The following is a 20,626-nucleotide window of genomic DNA, read 5'->3' on the forward strand; positions in this document are numbered from 1 at the left end:
TTCTTGGATCCCTGCTCTTGGTTTGGCTATCCTTTTTTCTTTTGTACTTCTCCTTCCTTTCCCCCCCTTTTTTTCTCTGTTTGCTTTTAGTTTGAGTTATTACCAGTGTTATATTTATGTTTTATTATTTAAGTGCCATTGATGGCCCCTGCGTGGGCGTATCTTTTGCCCTGTTGGTGTTAGAGCACTGATTTCTCTAATTTGTAGTTCCTCTATGTACAATTGATAGCCCATGCATGGACATGATTTGTTGCTCCTGTGTTAATTGTTATAAATGAATAAAAACCATTGAAATACAAATTATATATTTCTCGTACAAGCCATGGGTATATGTGGAATTATACCCTAAATTACATTCTGCTACTTCTACTGAGTATGGGGATACCACATGTGTGAGACTTTTTGGGAGCCTAGCCACATACAGGAGCCTGAAATCCAATGACCACTTTGAAAGGTGCGTAACTTCCTCATTTCACTTCCTCACTACCTATCACAGTTTTGGAGGCCCTGAAATGCCAGAATAGCACCAAACCCCCCCCAAAATGACCACTTTTTGGAAAGTAGACACCCCAAGTGATTTAAAAAGAGGCATGATGAATTTTTTTGCAGATCTCATTTTTTCTCACAAGGTTTTGAAATATAAAAAAAGAAAAAACATCTTTGTGTTTTTTTTCTTCATTTTCCAAAAACTTGTGTCAACAAACAAGATCTGAAAAATACTCACCATGCTTCTTATCAAATTCCTTGGGGTGTCTACTTTCCAAAATAGGGTCATTTGCGAAGGTTTGGTGCTATCTTGGCATTTCAGGGCCTCCGAAACTGCGATCGGTAGTCAGGAAGTGTAATGAGGAAATAAAGCCCTTTCAAAGCCTGAAGGTGAATATTGGATTTTGGGGTCCTGTACGTGGCTGCCAAAACATCTCTTACATGTGGTACCCCCATACTCGGGAGAAATAGAAGAATGTATTTTGTGAAGTAATTCCACATATACCCATGGCATGTGTGAGCAGCTGGTGGCGATAAATTGTTGTACATATAAATTGCTTTGATCCACAATCAATGCATACAGATCTTCCGTGAAAAACAGCTCCAAAAAATCAAGGGGAGTAGTTAAATGTGCTGTTTCCACCTGAATTTAAGGTTGGGCAGTAAATGGGGGAAGTATGGGTGCTGCAGAATTTGTGGGCTGCCAATCGAGATTTGCAAGCACATCCGGAACTATACTAGGGGCTCTACGGGCCTGTTTGCGAATTCTTGTTGTTTGCAGGACAATACTTGTGCTCGCCACCGCACCAGCTTACACTGTGCCAGTACTACACTTATGGGACTCACCACGTCACCAAGTGATACTGCAGTGAAGGTATGTGAAAGACCAGGGTGTACAAGGCTGCTGGTGCTCGCCAGTTCACCAAAAGGTAACGTGGCACTAGTACTGGCACTCTGCTGAATATGAGAGTCATCAAAATTTACCGGCAAGTGCTAACAGTGATCAGGCCTGTTTCTGCAAACACTGCGGTTTTGTGTAAAATGTATCAAGTGACAGTGACCTAATGACACTGCACTTGCTGGGGAGGAAAGGGGGGGTAAGCGTAGGGGCTAAACGCAGGTGCTGGCAGGTGCCGGGGCTGATCCCGCTAATGCTGCGTTTTTGGGGACACTATACTAATGTTAACACTGGTATAGTGCTAATCTGATCAGATAATGATCCGTTCAGACACTATACTAGCAATGGATGTTTATTGTGTATGAGCGTGTTCCTGGCAATCAAGTAATTAAATGTGATTACTGGTGTACTGACGGGCAATCTGACACTATCTGGGAGGGGTGAGAAAACCATGGGAGTGCGAATCACGTATATATATATATATATATATATGTGATTTTGCGCACCCGTGCCGCCCTGTAGCAGTATTTCTGCTATAGGGCGGTTAGGAAGCGTTTTGTGTTACGGTGCTGCTTTACTTTAACTGACAATTGCGCGGTCATGCAATGCACCAGAATGAAATTTACGTCCTTTTTTCCCCATGAATTGAGCTTTCTTTCGGTGGTATTTGATCGCCTATGTGGTTTTTATTTTTTGCGCTATAAAAAAAAAGACCGACAGTTTTGAAAAAAACAATATTTTGGACTAATTGCTATACATATCCAGTAAAAAAATTAAAAAATCAAATTTCATCACAAATTTAGGCCAAAATGTATTCTGCGACATGTCTTTGCTAAAAAAAAATCCCAATACATGTAAATTAATTGGTTTATGTGAAAATTATAGCGTCTACAAATGGCAGTATATATACTGGAATTTTTATTTATTTATACTAATAATGGAGGTGATCAGAGACTTATGGCGACGATCAACGACTTATGGTGGCGATTAGCGATTTATGGCAGGACTGCGGGACAGCGGAAGACATTCTGACACTGGGGGGAACTGACTTGGGGTCACTGACATCCCCAGTGATACCAATACAGTGATCAGTGCAAAAAAAAAACCACTGACACATTTCCCAGCACTGCCTCCCCCCCCCCCCCCAGTGAACAGTAGTGATTTGCTGTCATCTCTAGCAACCAATCAGTGAGCAATAATGATGTGTGGTGACCTCTAGTAACCAATCAGTTATCAGTAATGATGAACAGTAACCTCTAGCAATCAATCAGTGAGCAGTATTGATGTGCAGTGACCTCTAGCAGCCACTCAGTGAGGGGTAATGATGTGCAGTAACCTCTAGCAACCAATCAGTGAGTGGTAAGGGTGTGTAGTAACCTCTAACAACCAATGGATGAGCAGTAATAATGTACAGTAACCTCTTGCAACCAATCAGTGAGCATTATTAATGTGCATTAACCTCTTGCAACCAATCAGCATGCAGAAATCATGTTCTGTAACCTCTAGCAACTAATCAGTGAGCTGTAATGTGTGCTGTAATCTCTAGCATCCAGTCAGTGAACGGTAATGATATTCTGTAACCTCCAGCTACCAATCACAATCGCTACACGATCTTCTGCAGTAAACTAATTTTGAGTCTAGCTCCTATTTATTGTATAGCTCAGAGCAAGTTGAGAGCGAAATTGCATTGGAAGGGTCCAAGAAAATGTTTGCCAAGGTTCCAATCAATATTAAAGACGGCCCTGGGCAACACAGGACAGACAGGGGGCGCTTAGGGAACCAAATCCATAGCTAAAGACATGGTGTACAAGGGAAAGATTTGGGTTTTTTATTGGGGTGCAACCTATATACTAAAGACGGTTTGCACCTAAATGGAAAGGGGTCTGCTGTGTTGGGGAAGATGTTTATGGGCAAGCTGGAGGAGTATTTAAAATAGGACTGAGGGGGGAGGGTAAGGGAAGGGTAAGGTCAAATCCTAATGGTGAGAGGAATGGGGGAAGATGGGGGGAGGGCTATGGCAGGTGATAAGAAGGTTCTCATGTTACAAACAACCATTGCAAATTATAGTACTATTTGTACTACAAAAAAAATTGCAAAACACAATTGGAACATGTTTTTTAACTAATTCCACAAGTCTGCCTGAAGAGAAATATGATTTAGTTGGTATTGCTGAATCTTGGCTTCATTCTTCACACATTTAGGCTATTAATACATCTGTCGATGCTCTCTTTCAGAGAGAGAGGGTAAAACAAAAAAGGGGGTGGTGTCTGTCTCTATGTGAGAAGTGATTTCAAAGTCAGTGTGAAAAAGGACCTTATTGATGGCCCTGAAGCATTATGGGTGGAGATGCATATGGGTGTGCACCCTTCTAAGTTATTTATTAGAGTGTGTTATAGACCACCCAGTGTTAATGAGGAGGTGGAGTCTCATCTCCTTGCACAGATAGAAAGGGCAGCAAGGGCTGGGACAGTGATAAAAATGGGGGAATTTATTGGAGTACTGGGACTGCTGGAACTGTAAAAGGGCAGAAATTTATAAACTTATTGCAAGACAATTTTATGGTACAGTTCATAGAGGCCCTAACTAGAAATTATACTCTGCTGGACCTGTTACTCTCAATGCAGAGATTATTAGTAATTTGGATATAAAGAAACATCTGGGTAGGAGTGACCATAATATGATTTCACTTAATGTAAGCTGTAAACAACAAACACATACTGAAAAAATATAAACACTTAATTTTAAGAGCACATTTTCCAAGGCTAAGGGCTACTCTACAAGACTTAGACTGGGAGGGAATGTTGTCATTAAAGAAAATAGAACAGAAATGGGAATGCTTCAAATCGACTATATGCAAACACACTGCAAGTATGCCCTTGGGCAATACATTTAAAAAGCTAAAGACAATACCTATGTTTCTGTTTAAAAGTAAAACCTATGTGGCTCATGTCCAAAGTTAGAATAGCTACAAATAATATGAAAAGAGCATTTATAAAATATAGAAATGAAGGAACAAACCAGAAGCTTTCAATATAAATCTTTTGGACTAGACATTCGAGAGTCTTAAAGCTCAATTTCCATTTTCTTGGCATATGCATTCTATGCCCTACTTGGGCGTTAAATGAACATACGATATTGCTTCAGGAGGTGGAGATGTGGCAATTGCATACGTTATCATGAGCTGCTGCTGTTAAAATGGCGGTTTTACCTCAATTAAAATTATTTTTGAACCCCCCCATATCAAATGTATTCCAATCTCTATAAGCCAGATTGGATTTCACTAGAAGTACATGCTTGTAGACCTCTGCCCATAGACCTTTTAATGTGGATCCCATTTCAAAACCTCCAAGCAATCCTCTGTCCCTCTATCTCCCATTTGATGCATCTCTGAGACTCCTCCTGCAAAATAACACCTCTGAAATCCCTGCATGTACTGGTAGCTCTAACATTCAGCAACCCTGAATTCCCTCCTGGCTTATGGCCTCCTGTTCCAATGGTGGATAGATAAGGGATTGTACTGCACAGGACACTTCCTTGACAGTAAGGGTGCCCAAAAAGTGAACTTTTACCTCCAACAACCTCAAGTCTAGCCTGCAGATTTCTGTTTATGCACTTCTTACATCCTTGCTGTAGTGGTTCTGCTAGATCTGTTTCCATTCTCGTGTGCTGCTGGCTTCTCTGTTCACCTATGGGCATTGCCTGCTCCACTGTGGATTTATATACTTTTCCCTTCTATCACTTCCTAGGTTGCCTCCATGTTTGTATACATACACGAGCTCAGTGAGGTAATCCTTGCAGGAGCAACTTCACAGTTCCCGTTTGCTACTTCTAGTGTATCCTGTGACTGACTATCCATGTACAGATCCTGGCTTTGTCTTTCATATGTGCTTGTCTGCTGCCTGTCCTGACCACGGCTTGTGTCCTGGATTTCCCTTTGTCTCCTTCTGTTGGTACTCTGCACACAGGAGTGGTCTCAGCTGGGTCTACCTGGGGGCCGCGACCTGGTCCCAGCTTGCTACAAGTCCATCCCCACTATCAGGGGATAGTATGGTGAACAGGCAGGCTGGGGCTTAGACTCCGAGCCCTGGGGAACCCAAGTTGGTGATATAAGGACTCACTACCACACATACTTGAGATTGCTTCCTTGCAGAGGAGGGCAGAGGGCATTACTATTCACACGGCATTTGAAATGCCTGAAAGGAGTACCTCAAAAGGGCAGTATATCGTTCCTATATAGGTATTTGGCTGGATCTGCTCTGAGACTTTCATATAGATTGGCTTGGGAAAAGGATTTGGAAATTTTGATGGCTGATGGAGACTGGAACACATGGACCTCCAGTATGCACAAGGGTATCATGAATGTCCAGTTGATAGAGACCAATTATAAGGTCTTGTCACAGTGGTACCTCGTCCCAGCCAGGCTATCTAAAATGTACCCTGAGGTGCCCCCATGTGCTTGCAAGACTGTGGCGAGGAGGGAGTAATGTTTCACACCTAGTGGACTTAAGGTTAGGCACTTTTGGGTGAGAGTGCACACTTTAATTTATTCGGTAACAATGGTCGACATTACCAAAAAAGCTCAATTAGCTCTTCTTAATGAGCCCGTTAATAATATTCCCTAACATATTCAGATTCTTATCTTTTATATGTTTTTGGCTGCTAACATATCTATAGCTACTGCTTGGAAAACCTCCATGGTAGATTTAGCTTTAAGGAAGCACAACTTACCTGAGATATGTTACATGAAAAACTGGTTAGTATCCTTCGGGATAAGCATGCCAAATGTGAAAAAGTTTGGGACCCTTGGCTATGTTACCTGCAATGCCCATTTTAGCATATGCTGGTTGGTAGGTAGGGAATGCAGAACTCTGATAGAACACCATAACCCCTTTACTCCTTTCCCTATCTTTGATTCTTTTAATGTGTTGAAATATACTCAGTCTGTTGTGATTTGTTTGTGTCTCACACCTAATGCCCTGCAAACTAAGATATTTGAAGGATTATGTTGGTGGAAGAAAAGAAGGTGGCCCTCTTCCGTCCTTCTTCGACACTTTTTCTGTGTCCTTTGACTGCATAAGTAGTTTCTACAAGACGTTTCAGCTTTATGATAGCTGTTAAATTTCCAGAGGTTCATTTTAGGAAATCTTTGTTTGGTTCAATTTACATAATTGGAATGTTTTCTGCCTTACTTTACACTTATGTTTATATTTTGAATATTTTGTATGTGATCCACATTATTCAGCCATGTGGCCAATGAGCTTACCGAATCCTTATTCAATGTAATTTTATTTTTTTTTATAAAACCCCATAAAAATTATTGAAAAGAAAAATGAAGGAACATTATGATCATTTAAACGGTACAAAGAATATAACACAATATGTAAAAAGTAAATCAAGGCTGCAAAAATTGAAAGGATATACCCCCCAAAATTTTTCAAATATATTAACAGTAAAAAAGTGATGTCTGAGCATGTAGGCCCTTTTCTATATAATTTTGAGTTGGTTACTGAGGACATAGAGACATAGCATATTAAATGCCTTCTTCAGTTCTACTGTATGTATACAAAGGAAAATGGGAAGGCTCAAATCCTTAATGGGGATGATATTGACATAGCTCCAAATGATCTACAATGGCTCAAGATTGACATGATCCAGAAATATTTAGAAAATAAAGGTGAATAAAGCACCTGAACCAGATGGCTTACAACAGATGGTCCTCAAAGAGCTGAGCTCTGTTATATCTAAACCATTGTTTCTAATTTTTGGAGACTCTTTATTGACTAGCATGGTACCATTGGATCGGCATAAGGCCAATGTAGTTCCTATATTTTACACAGGTCCATACGTGCGGCTAATCTGTAAAGTAAAATCTACAGGCTTAGAAAATACAGTTTCAAAATGGATAAAAAACTGGCTAAAAGACCATATTTAGAGAGTAGTAATTAATAATTCATACCATGAATGGTTTAATTCTATTAATAAATAAATACTTTTTTATCATAGGTGTATTTTAAATGACAGAGAAATAATATCAGCCAAAAATCCAGAAAAATACACGATACAAATGTTATAAATTGAGTTGTAGTTCAGTGAGTAAAATAAGTATTTGATCCCCAAGCAAAACATGACTTAGTACTTGGTGGAATAACCCTTGTTGGCAAGCACAGAGGTAAGATGTCTCTTGTAGTTGGTTACCAGGTTTGCACACATCTCACGAGGGATTTTGGTTCACACTTCCTTAAAGATCTTCTCTAAATACTTAAGGAATTAGGCCACTCTATGACCTTAATGTGCTTCTTCTTGAGCCACACAGGTAAAATAACAGAAAATACCCTATGTCACATAAATAATATATTTGCAAGGGTGTTATTCTTGCATTTTATATGAATATTTACATAGCAAAGATGAAAGTTTGTTGAGCTATATTGGTCAGTGCTGTCCCAATTCAAAGACAACGCAAACAACCATAATAACATTTCCTCAAAGTACAAGGGGCATTAAAGTAAAACAGGCACAAGGGGTGGAAACTGCATTTATTTTTTTTGTTTACAAATGATTTTATTTTTTTTTATGAAATAGGCTGCAAAAACAACATTACAGCATCAAGTAAAATATAAAACAGAAACAAGGCACATCTGCAATATGCAGTACAAAAGGGTACAGTAATGTAAGGCATAAAAATTAAGTGTATGAGTAAGATAGATAAGAGCAATAATAGCACCAACAGAAAAACACGATCAATTGAATCATAAGTATTCATTATTCAGATAGTAAGGGGTTTATTTACTAAAGCTGGAGAGTCCAAAATCAGACTCCCTTCTGCATAGAAACCAATCAGCTTCTAACCTCAGCTTGTTCAATGAAGCTTTGGCAATGAAACCTGGAAGCTGATTGGTTTCTATGCAGAAGTGAGTCTGATTTTGCACTCTCCAGCTTTAGTAAATAAACCCCTAAATGTCTATGAGTTTTCCAAACTTCCCACTTTCTGTCGAATAATTGCATCCTATCCAGTAACTTATAATGAATTCTCTCCATGAGCATCACTGCATCAACTCTCCGCAAAACCGAGGGCAATGGCACAGTGGGCGACCTCCAATGCAGGGCAATGGCCCACAGGACAGAAACACAGATGGTGTGGATCAACCTTATAGCCCACATCGGTATCTCCAAGATGCGGGCTCCCGATAGGCAAGACTGCATAGACAGATGCACAGGGACATCTGCCACAGCAGAGGCCACTTCAGAGACTTTGCTCCACACTAATAAAAGGCTTGGGCAAGCCCAAAATATATGCACTAAGGTACCAGCTAGGCCACAACCCCGGAAACAAAGGTGGGATGTCCCTGGAAACATGACACTCAGCCTAGAAGGGGTATAATACCATCAGGTTAATACTTTGAGGGCCGTCTCCCAAACAGAAAGAGATATAGCGCTTTTATGTATATTCTCCACCATGGTGTCCCAGTTCTCTTCCGAAAAAGTGCCACCACTATCTGCCTCCCATTTCTGTCTATATAAGGGGGGTGAGTAGTAGATAGTTACCAAAAAAAGACGATACAAATCCGAAATAAGACCCCTGCCCCTAGGAGAGTCAAGGCTATTACGTTCGAAAAATGCAATCGGGGACGCAGGTGTCAGATCAAAATGTGTATGGAAAAAATGTCTTTTTTTGCCTATAACAATGGTATTCCCGAAGCGGGATTTCAAAAAGTGTACATAACATCTCAAAAGTTATATAAGACCCTCCTCTTTGAAAATCAGATAATTTGATAAAGGAATGATCATACCACTAATGAAAAGCCTGTGGAGATGAGAATGCTATAATAAATCTCGGGTCTCCAAAAAATGAAGAACCCAAATACCAAAACATATTCAAGCTATAGTTATATAGTGGATATGGGCTGAAAGTGCACACTCTCAGGTTTAATTTGAGGGTATTTACATCCAAATTGGAGGAAGGATTTAGGAATTACAGCTCTTAAGAGTAGCCATCCCCCCTTTTTCAAGGGACCCAAAGTAATTGGACAGTTGAATCAAAAGCTGTTTCATGACAAGGTGTGGGCTACTCCTTCATTATTTCTTCATCAATTAAGCAGGTAAATGTCTGGAGTTGATTATAAGTGTGGTATTTTCATTTGGAATCTTTTGCTGTGATCCTACATAACCCTTTGAGGACCAAGGGACGTATTTGTCCCATGTTTTTAATTGCCTGTATCATCTGATTAAGAACTTAAAATACTTTTTTTTTTTTTTTGGTTTGAGTCAAAATATTAGTTCTTATCAACAAATGGATCTAGCGTTTTGCCAATTATTTCATGAAATGGCTCAGTTATAGCAACTGAAGTGTACGAACTTTAAAAACAAAAAATTGATTCTTTTGGCATTCTGTAATCTTATGGTCCTCAAAGGGATAATGCATTCAAAGGAGCTGTCCATGCAAGTGAAACAGGTCGTTGTAAGGCTTCAAAAATGAAACAAATCCATCAGAAAAATAGCAGCAACATTAGGAGTGGCCAAATCAACAGTTTGGTACATTCTGGGGAAAGAAGAATGCACTGGTGAGCTCAGCAACATAAAAAGGCATGGACGTTCACAGAAGACAATAGTGGTGGATGATTGCAGAATTAAGAACTTAAAATACTTTTTTTTTTTTTTTGGTTTGAGTCAAAATATTAGTTCTTATCAACAAATGGATCTAGCGTTTTGCCAATTATTTCATGAAATGGCTCAGTTATAGCAACTGAAGTGTACGAACTTTAAAAACAAAAAATTGATTCTTTTGGCATTCTGTAATCTTATGGTCCTCAAAGGGATAATGCATTCAAAGGAGCTGTCCATGCAAGTGAAACAGGTCGTTGTAAGGCTTCAAAAATGAAACAAATCCATCAGAAAAATAGCAGCAACATTAGGAGTGGCCAAATCAACAGTTTGGTACATTCTGGGGAAAGAAGAATGCACTGGTGAGCTCAGCAACATAAAAAGGCATGGACGTTCACAGAAGACAATAGTGGTGGATGATTGCAGAATCCTCTCTATGGTAAAGAAAAGCCCATTTACAACATCCAGACAAGTGAAGGACACTCTCCAGGAGGTGGGCGTATCATTGCCAAAGTCTACAATCAAGAGAAGACTTCATGAGAGCAAGTACAGAGGTTCACCACAAGGTGCAAAAACCATTCATAAGCCTGTGGAATAGAAAAGCCAGATTAGACTTTGCCAAAAACATCTAAAAAAGCCAGACCAGTTCTGGAAAAGCATTCTTTGGATGGATGAAACTATGATTAATCTGTACCAGAATGATGGGAAGAAAAAAAGTGTGATGGCATGGGCATGCATGGCTTCCAGTGGCACTGGGTCATTGGTGTTTATTGATGATGTGACAGAAGACAGAGGCAGCTGGATGAATTCTGCAGTATTTAGAGATATACTGTCAGCCCAGATTCAGCCAAATGCAGCAAAGTTGATTGGACGGTGCTTCACAGTGCAGATGGACAATGATCCAAAACACACTGCAAAAACAACCCAGAAGCTTTTGAAGGAAAAACAGTGGAATATTCTGCAATGGCCGAGTCAATCATCTGATCTCAAACCAATTGAGCATGTATTTCACTTGCTGAAGGCAAAAATAAAGGCAGAAAGACCCACAAACAAAGAACAACTGAAAATAGCTGCAGTTAGAGCTTGGCAAAGCATCAGAAAGGAGGAAACCCAGTCTTTGGTAATGTCCATGGGTTCCAGACATCAGGCAGTCATTGCCAGTAAAGGATTCTCAACAAAATATTAAAAATGTAAATTTAATTTATGATTATATTCAATTGTTCAATTACTTTTGGTCCCTTGAAAAAGGGGGGGTGGCTACTATTAAGAGCTTAAAATTCCTAAACCCTTCCTCCAATTTGCATGTACATACCCTCAAATTAAACCTGAGAGTGTGCACTTTCAGCCCATATCCATTATATAACTATAGCTTGAATATGTTTTGGTAAATACCTGAAAAAAACTAAAATTGTGCCTGTGTCCAAATATATATGGACCTAACTGTATACCTGGTAAATATAACGGACGTATAAATTGAGATTCAATTCTGATCCAAGGGACTTGGGAGTTAATAGTCGCCCATTGCAATAATTGTGCGAAGCGGGCCGACAGGTAATAGAGCCAGAAATTGGGAAGACCAAGGCCACCCACCCTGTGCAATTGGTATAGGATTGATGAAGTAAAACGAGGTCGTTTGTTACACTAATAAAATGATTAATCACGCGTTGAAAATGATCTAGAAATGATTTTTAGACCGAAATTGGGAGTGCTCGAAACAAGTATAGTAATTTCGCCAAAACATTCATCTTCACTGCCATGACTCAAAAAATTAGATAGGGTATCCATGCCAGATCTTTAACAAAGTAGAAAGGCGTGACACACATGGTGGGTAATTAACTGCAAATAAGCTTGAGTAGCTAGGAGTAAGATAGACACCCAGATAGGAGATCCGATCTGTGGCCCAACGAAATGGGAAAGAGCTGCAGAGAGATGCACCCAGGGAACCAGTAACATTAATAGGCATAACAACTGATTTGGTAAAATTTACAGTGAGGCCCAATATGGATGCAAATTCATTCAATAATGTACATAAATTCGGCAGTGATACTAATGGGTTAGTAAGGAAAAGCATGACATCATCTGCATACATACATAATTTACATTGCGATACCAAGAGGGGATACCCCAAGGTGTTTGGGTGTGTTCTTATAGCAATCGCCAAGGGTTCCAAAATTAGTGCAAATAGCAAGGGTGAAAGTGGACAGCCCTGTCGGGTGCCCCTGCCCAGCATAAAAAATTCCAAGTTGCAGCCTGGGAGTCTAATTCTTGTTTGGGGGGAGGCATACAAACATGTACACCAGACAGAAATTCGTCGTGAAAGCCAATCTACTGTAACAGTGAGAACATATAGGGCCAGAGGACACTATCGAAGGCCTTATTAATGTCCAGGCTTAGTAACAACACTTCTTTAGAATGTAAGTTAGCATCTTGAATAACATTTAGTGTGAGACCTATATTTTCTGTGATAAGTCTATCCGGAATAAAACCCGATTGGTCAGGTGAGACCAAAGAGGAGATAATAGGGGCCAGTCTATTTGCCAAAATACAGCTGAATATTTTAAGTTCGTTGTTCATCACTGAGATGGGTCTATAGTTTTGAGGTAGATGATGATCTTTTAGGGGTTTAGGTAGTAGGGACATATTAGCCAACAGCATCTCCTCAGGAAGCTTCCCACCCTGCAAAGTATCATTGAACAATGACAGCAAGAAAGGAACCAGCACGGGGGCAAAATGTTTATAGTAACTAGCCATAAACCCATCTGGGCCTGGTACTGTAGAAGCTCGCAGTGCGCTGATCGCACAGGTTATCTCCTCCATGGAAAATGGGGCATTAAGGGAGCCTATCTGAGAGGGTGTGAGAGCAGGGAGGGGTAGAGAATCAAGACATGAGCCATCTGGAGGGGTGGAAGTCGTTTGTGGGGGAGCTAATAGAGTGGAAAGTTCAATAATACCCAATACTTCATGAGGTAAAGAGGAGATGGTACCATTTTTAGTGCGTAATTTATATATATGTGGAGGCTGTATAGAATGGTTCAGTTTCCGTGCAAACATAGTAGACGCAGAGTTACTATGTAATAGGAAAGATGCCTTAGACCACCGTAAAGCTTTTTCAGTTTTCTGGGATAGTATAGTATTCAGTTCTAGCCTCTTTTGTGATATCAACTTTTTGTTAAGGAGAGAAGGATTGCCAACATGAGTTCTATAATGCATTTCTAATTCCTGGGTAAGTTTCTGAATTTGTTTCCACCGCTCCCTGTTCCTAGATGATGCCATGGATATAAGGCCGTCTCTAAGGACCGCCTTATGGGCCACCGACAGAGTAGTCGGGGAAATATCAGGAGTGGCGTTCAATTGAAAGTATTCTTGGATAGAGGTAACTACTTTCTGACGAGAATTAACATCTGTAAGCATAGAATTGTTAAGTCTCCAGGAGTAGGGGGCAGGTGCTAGACCAATGAAAGTGATAGAAAGTGCCACTATGTTGTGCTCCGACCAAGTGCATATATGTATGCACACCTTCCTGGAGTTGGCTAGCAATATGGGGGAGCAATAGATATAATCCAGCCTAGAGTAAGAGTCATGTGGGTGGGTGTAAAAAGAATAGTCTCTCACTCCCATATTATGTGCCCTCCAGGAGTCTACCAGTTGGAATGTTTCTAGTTATTTAGTGAGGGATTTTGGAAAGGCTGGGGAGGAAGGTGAGGATGAACTTCTGTCTAAAAGGGGGTTAGCTACCAACTTAAAGTCTGCTCCCACCAATAAATGGGGGGATAAGAACCTATCAAGAACTGTAAAAAAATGTGAAAAAAGGATGCTTGCGCCACATTAGGTGCATAAACATTTGCTGTTGTGAGTGCACGACCCCAAGGAGTGCCTTTAATAATGATAAATCTGCTTTTAGGGTCATGATGAACATGTTGAACGTCAAGGGGGAACGAGTTGTGAAGAAAAATTGCAACGCCTCTACATTTAGTAGAATGTAAGGTGTAAAACCCCTGCTTGTAGGATCTGTGGAAATATGTGGGGTGTTTAGCGGCTGCGAAATGAGTTTCCTGTAATAAAATAATCTTTGCCTCTAGGCGTCCATACTGGAGGAAGGCCGTTTTACGCTTGGTTGGGGAATTGAAACCCTGGACATTATGTGAGATACAATGAACCACCATGGCAAAAAAAAATAGTATTAGTCAGCATTATTATGACCATCTGAAAAATATGTAAAAAAGATTGTCTAATCAGTGGAGCATCTATATCTGCATCTTAAAAGATAAAATCTGTCAGTATCATTTTATGAAACAACCCAGATCCCAAATTGTGATCGGGACATTCACAAAATTGTGTGTGACTACCATCACCAAAGTTATCAAAAAAACAAAAACATAAAACAATAGAAGTAGGGCTCTAGGAGCCACTATAACAAAAGAAAACACAATGAACCATGGATCAGGTAGGCTAGATGCCTTTCCTGAAAGGACATAGAAACTTAACATCAAAGGGCCAACCGGGCCCAAGCCCCGCCACCGTAAAACATGGGGAGTGAAGCGGCCACTCCTTGTCTGGGCAGTGACATCTCCAGCCATGCTCGGTGACAGGGTGGGGTCACGTGTCAGGGAATCACATGAAATCAGAATGTGGGCTGTAAATAAAGGGTTCTCAGACCCATGTAAGGAAATTTTTTTACACCTCCAAATATCTAAAGGATTTTGCAAAATTAACAACATATATGAATATAATAAGACTACAGCATGTCTCAACATCTTATCAATATAATGAATTATATGCAAATGAGCAAAGACCCTTTCAACCCGGATTTTCTCTGACTCTCCTTCTTTCCCTGTTGATCAGAAGCTGATCAACAGGTGCCAGACAATGGAATGCTGGCACTTGTTGATCGCCAAGGACATTGACAGAGCACAGCTCTGCCTATGTTAACAAGGCTGAGCTGTGTTCTGTCAGCAGTGATCTGCTAGATTTTCTTTCCCTGCAAAGCAGGGAATAAAGTCTAGCAGACTGCCTAGTAAAAACAGCACAGAGTGTACACAAAACTTATAGGTAGGCACACAGTTATCCCTGATTGCCCTGGATGTTTAACCCTTCCTAGCCAGAGTAATTAACCACTTGAGCCCCAGAGGATTTACCCCCCTTAATGACCAGGCCTTTTTTTGCTGTTTGGCGCTGCACTAATTCAAATGATAATTGCGCGGTCATGCAATGCTGTACCCAAACAAAATTTACGTCCTTTTTTTCACACAAATAGAGCTTTTTTTTGGTGGTATTTGATCACCTGTGCGCTTTTTATTTTTTGCGCTATAAACAAAAAAACCACAAAAATTTTGAAAAAAAACAATATTTTCTACTTTCAGCTATAAAAAAATATATCGTAAACTCAAAGTTAGTCATAAATTTAAGCCAAAATGTATTCTGCTACATGTTTTTGGTAAAAAAAATCCCAATAAGTGTATATTGATTGCTTTGTGTGAAAGTTATAGCGTCTACAAACTATGGTATAGATACTGTAATTTATGCCTTTCTTTGCTATACAGCGCTGCACTAACTCAAATGATAATTGCGCGGTCATGCAATGCTGCATCCAAACGAAAATTACGTCCTTTTTTTCACACAAATAGAGCTTTCTTTTGGTGGTATTTGATCACCTGTGCGCTTTTTATTTTTTGCGCTATAAACAAAAAAACCACAAAAATTTTGAAAAAAAACAATATTTTCTACTTTCAGCTATAAAAAATATATCGTAAACTCAAAGTTAGTCATAAATTTAAGCCAAAATGTATTCTGCTACATGTTTTTGGTAAAAAAAATCCCGTGCATTAGCGGGCAAACTGGCGCTATCTAGGAGGGGCGCTAACACTATCGGAAGTCACCAGTGACACTAATACAGTGATCAGTAAAAATCTGTTCACTGTAATCAATGACACTGGTGACAGGGCAGTGAAGGGGTTAACTGGGGGGGGGGGCGATCAAGGGGTTAAATGGGATTTCTGGTGCACTAGCGGGCAAACTGGCACTATCTGGGAGGGGCGCTAACACTATCGGAAGTCGCCAGCGACACTGATACAGTGATCAGTAAAAATCGGTTCACTGATCAGTGACACTGGTGACAGGGCAGTGAATGGGTTAACTGGGGGGGGGAAATTAAGGGGTTAAATGGGATTACTGGTGTACTAGCGGGCAATCTGGCGCTATCTGGGAGGGGCGCTAACACTATCGGAAGTCGCCAGCGACACTGATGCAGTGATCAGTAAAAATTGGTTCACTGATCAGTGACACTGGTGACAGGGCAGTGCAGGGGTTAACTGGGGGGGGGTGATCAAGGGGTTAAACGGGATTACTGGTGTACTGGCGGGCAAACTGGCCCTATCTGGGAGGGGCGCTAACACTATCGGAAGTCGCCAGCGACACTGATACAGTGATCAGTAAAAATTGGTTCACTGATCAGTGACACTGGTGACAGGGCAGTGCAGGGGTTAACTGGGGGGGGGGGCGATCAAGGGGTTAAACGGGATTACTGGTGTACTGGCGGGCAAACTGGCGCTATCTGGGAGGGGCGCTAACTCTATCGGAAGTCACCAGCGACACTGATACAATGATCAGTAAAAATTGGTTCAGTGATCAGTGACACTGGTGACAGGGCAGTGAAGGGGTTAACTGGAGGGGGGGGTGATCAAGGGGTTAAACGGGATTACTGGTGTACTGGCGGGCAATCTGGCGCTATCTGGGAGGGGCGCTAACTCTATCGGAAGTCGCCAGCGACACTGATACAGTGATCAGTAAAAATTGGTTCACTGATCAGTGACACTGGTGACAGGGCAGTGCAGGGGTTAACTGGGGGGGGGGATCAAGGGGTTAAACGGGATTACTGGTGTACTGGCGGGCAAACTGGCGCTATCTGGGAGGGGCGCTAACTCTATCGGAAGTCGCCAGCGACACTGATACAGTGATCAGTAAAAATTGGTTCACTGATCAGTGACACTGGGTGACAGGGCAGTGAAGGGGTTAACTGGAGGGGGGGGCGATCAAGGGGTTAAACGGGATTACTGGTGTACTGGCGGGCAAACTGGCGCTATCTGGGAGGGGCGCTAACTCTATCGGAAGTCGCCAGCGACACTGATACAGTGATCAGTAAAAATTGGTTCACTGATCAGTGACACTGGGTGACAGGGCAGTGAAGGGGTTAACTGGAGGGGGGGGCGATCAAGGGGTTAAACGGGATTACTGGTGTACTGGCGGACAAACTGGCGCTATCTGGGAGGGGCGCTAACTCTATCGGAAGTCGCCAGCGACACTGATACAGTGATCTGTAAAAATTGGTTCACTGATCAGTGACACTGGGTGACAGGCAGTGAAGGGTTTAACTGGAGGGGGGGGGGGCAATCAAGGGGTTAAACGGGATTACTGGTGTACTGGCGGGCAATCTGGCACTATCTGGGAGGGGCGCTAACTCTATCGGAAGTCGCCAGCGACACTGATACAGTGATCTGTAAAAATTGGTTCACTGATCAGTGACACTGGGTGACAGGGCAGTGAAGGGGTTAACTGGAGGGGGGGGCGATCAAGGGGTTAAACGGGATTACTGGTGTACTGGCGGGCAAACTGGCGCTATCTGGGAGGGGTGCTAACTCTATCGGAAGTCGCCAACGACACTGATACAGTGATCAGTAAAAATTGGTTCACTGATCAGTGACACTGGGTGACAGGGCAGTGAAGGGGTTAACTGGAGGGGGGGGGCGATCAAGGGGTTAAACGGGATTACTGGTGTACTGGCGGGCAATCTGGCGCTATCTGGGAGGGGCGCTAACTCTATCGGAAGTCGCCAGCGACACTGATCAGTAAAAATCGCTTCACTGATCAGTAACACTGGTGACAGGGCAGTGAAGGGTTAACTGGGGGGGGGGCGATCAGGGGGTTAAATGTGTCCTAGAGTGTTCTAACTGTAGTGTAGTGCTTGTGTACTCACTTTTTGGATGTCTTCTTCTCTGTCTGGAACGGAATGTGTCCAGGCAGAGAAGAATGACATCATATCCTGCCCTGTGTATGTCAACACAGGACAGGATAGGACAGGGACCGATCATGTGATTTCAGCCAGAAATCACTGGCTGAAATCTAATGATTAATCCCTCCTGGATCAAATAGTGTCACCCGCGGGTCGGCGGGAGCGCGTGCGCGCCCCCTGCCGGCGAAAGTGTCGGGAGCGCGGAACCCGTTTTAAAACGTGGTTTTGCGCTCCACTGCCGCCCTGCACACGTATATACACAGTGGCAGGGCGGCAAGCGGTTAATACAGTGACAGTGTATGTTTTTAACACTGATCACTGCATTAGTGTCACTGATCCCCACATAGCGTCAGTTAGTGTGAGACTGTCTGCTGGAATATCACAGTTCCACTATAAGTTGCTGATTATTAATATATATTACTAGTATATATATATACATTATAAAAAATTCCAGTATATATACCTGAGTTTGTAGGCACTATAACTTAAACTTATAAACCAATCAATATACGCTTATTAGGATTTTTTTACCAAAAATATGTAGCAGAATACATTTTGGCCTAAATTTATGAAGAAATTAATTCTTTTTTATTGAATATGTTTTATAGCAGAAAGTAAAAAATATTGTTCTTTTTTTTTTATATTGCATAAAAACCTGGCACATTCTAGTTCCTTTCTACTCAATCTAAGCATAAAAGAACACATTTTGCTTTTAGTTATATTTTAATACCTTTCTAAAATTCCTTCTGATATACCATGGAGTTTGTCATTTGTGTGCTAGTATCAGTTAACATACATTTTTCTTGTTATGTATATTTAGTGATATTTTACAGCCTTTTCAGCACCAGTGTGGACAATTATTTAATATTGCTGTTTTCAAAATGCAGTCAGAAAGTACTGATTTATAGAGTAGATTTTATGCCTCTTGTCACTTTATATGGAATCTCTGAAGAAGCTGTTCGTTTGCATATACTAATTTTACTAATTTGCTAATTGCTAATTTTATTTTTTACATCCTTCAGATCTTTTTTGTATGGTTCAAAAAACCAACTATGTCTTACGCTTCTTGACAATCAGAAGTCTTCATTGGTGCATCGAAGGAGTGATGTAGCTATATACGAAAAAAAACGTATGTGCTCAGTTTGCATCATTTATTATTTATTGTGTTTATACTTATTAGATTATGTTTAGAAGTTTTCATATATAAGATCTTGTTCACACAGGGCAAATTAATACCTGCTCCATGCAGGACCCTGTTTACTGGAACATGGATGTTGTGTGCATACACACAGATGTCACATTGGGACCAAAGGCTTTGTCCGTGCAACTGTTGCATTCCAATAGACAGCTTTAGGACTACTGGCATGGGGATGCACACAACACCCGTGCATCCTTGTGTCAGTAAACATAGCCCTGCACAGGGCACAAATTAATTCACCCCGTGTGAAAGAGGCTTAAAACTCTATCTCTTGAAAATTTGTCAAATTATATGAAAATGTGGACCAACCAAACATACCTGCAGATACTACATTCTGTAAGCAAATTAACCTTTGTACTCTTTTTAACCACTTCAAGCTCAGATTTTTTTAGCACCTTCCTGTCCAGGCCAATTTTCAGCTTTCAGTGCTATCACACTTTGAATGACAATTGCGCGGTCTTGCAACACTGTACCAATATGAATTTTTTAGCATGTTTTTAAGACAGATAAAACTTTATTTTGGTGGTATTTATTCACCACTGGGATTTGTATTTTTTTTGCTATATAAATGAAATGTCCAAAAATTTTGAAAAAAAGTGTTTTTCTTCTACAATTTTGCAAATAAATAATCTTTCTTCATAAATCTTCATAAATTTATTTGGTTATCTTTTTAGTAAAAATAAAACCCAAATTGGTTTATAACCAAAAATTATAATTTTTAAAATAAAATTTGTAAATTGTTTTTATATTATTATTATATTATTATTTTTCCTTTTGAACATACTGTCTCCCTAGCAGTACAGTAGCACCATAGTGACACTGTACTACTTGTGGAGGATGATGAAGATTTTTTTTTTTGTTTTTGTTTACACTGATTGCTTTTACACTCATAAAGGCTGTAAAAGCAATCATTTCTCCTTCTCTCTGGCTGCATTCCTGCAGCCATTGAGAAATACTGTCACATGGTACAAGGCTGTTGTGAATAGCTTTGTACTATGTGATCTCTGTGATCATTCACAGATTTCACACGTAGTACGTAATGATGTCAGAAGTATTCATGTGATCACTGATTGGCCAATCAGTGATTACTTGATCGGGACCTCACACAGAGGTCCCGTACAGCAGCGGGCACCGGATCGCAGTGCTGCACGCTCCCAGGAAGCACGCACAACCTGAAAATGCAGGCGCCGTTTATGAACAACAACCCGCTCCTGCACTGCTCCCTTCCGACTGTTTATATAAATGGGCAGGACGTGAAGTGTTTAAAGTCTATGTAAACCCTAGCAATAAACTTCTTGTATCTTTCTTTTTTAGTCTGTTTAATATACCTTTGGAAGCATTTTATGATTTCTGTTCAAAAATGTGGAAAAAAAATGTTCATCTTGACAGAAATTCACAGTGCCATCTGCACACTTTCAGGGTTATTGCAAAGAACCCTTCT

The 20,626-nt window shown here is 40.8% G+C and overlaps 1 protein-coding gene across 1 annotated transcript in view; it reads left to right on the forward strand.

Moving 5' to 3' along the window:
* PLG (plasminogen) overlaps positions 1-20,626 on the forward strand; it is a 191,103-nt gene that overhangs the window by 51,133 nt on the left and 119,344 nt on the right. The window contains exon 3 of the mRNA XM_089668611.1: positions 19,010-19,116. Coding sequence (XP_089524737.1) covers positions 19,010-19,116 — 107 coding nt within the window. The remainder of the gene's footprint in view (positions 1-19,009; positions 19,117-20,626) is intronic.

Source organism: Staurois parvus, unplaced genomic scaffold (genome assembly GCF_062004578.1).
Source record: "Staurois parvus isolate SC_StPar_1 unplaced genomic scaffold, SC_StPar_1.0 ptg000059l, whole genome shotgun sequence".
Taxonomy (NCBI): Eukaryota; Metazoa; Chordata; class Amphibia; order Anura; family Ranidae; genus Staurois; species Staurois parvus.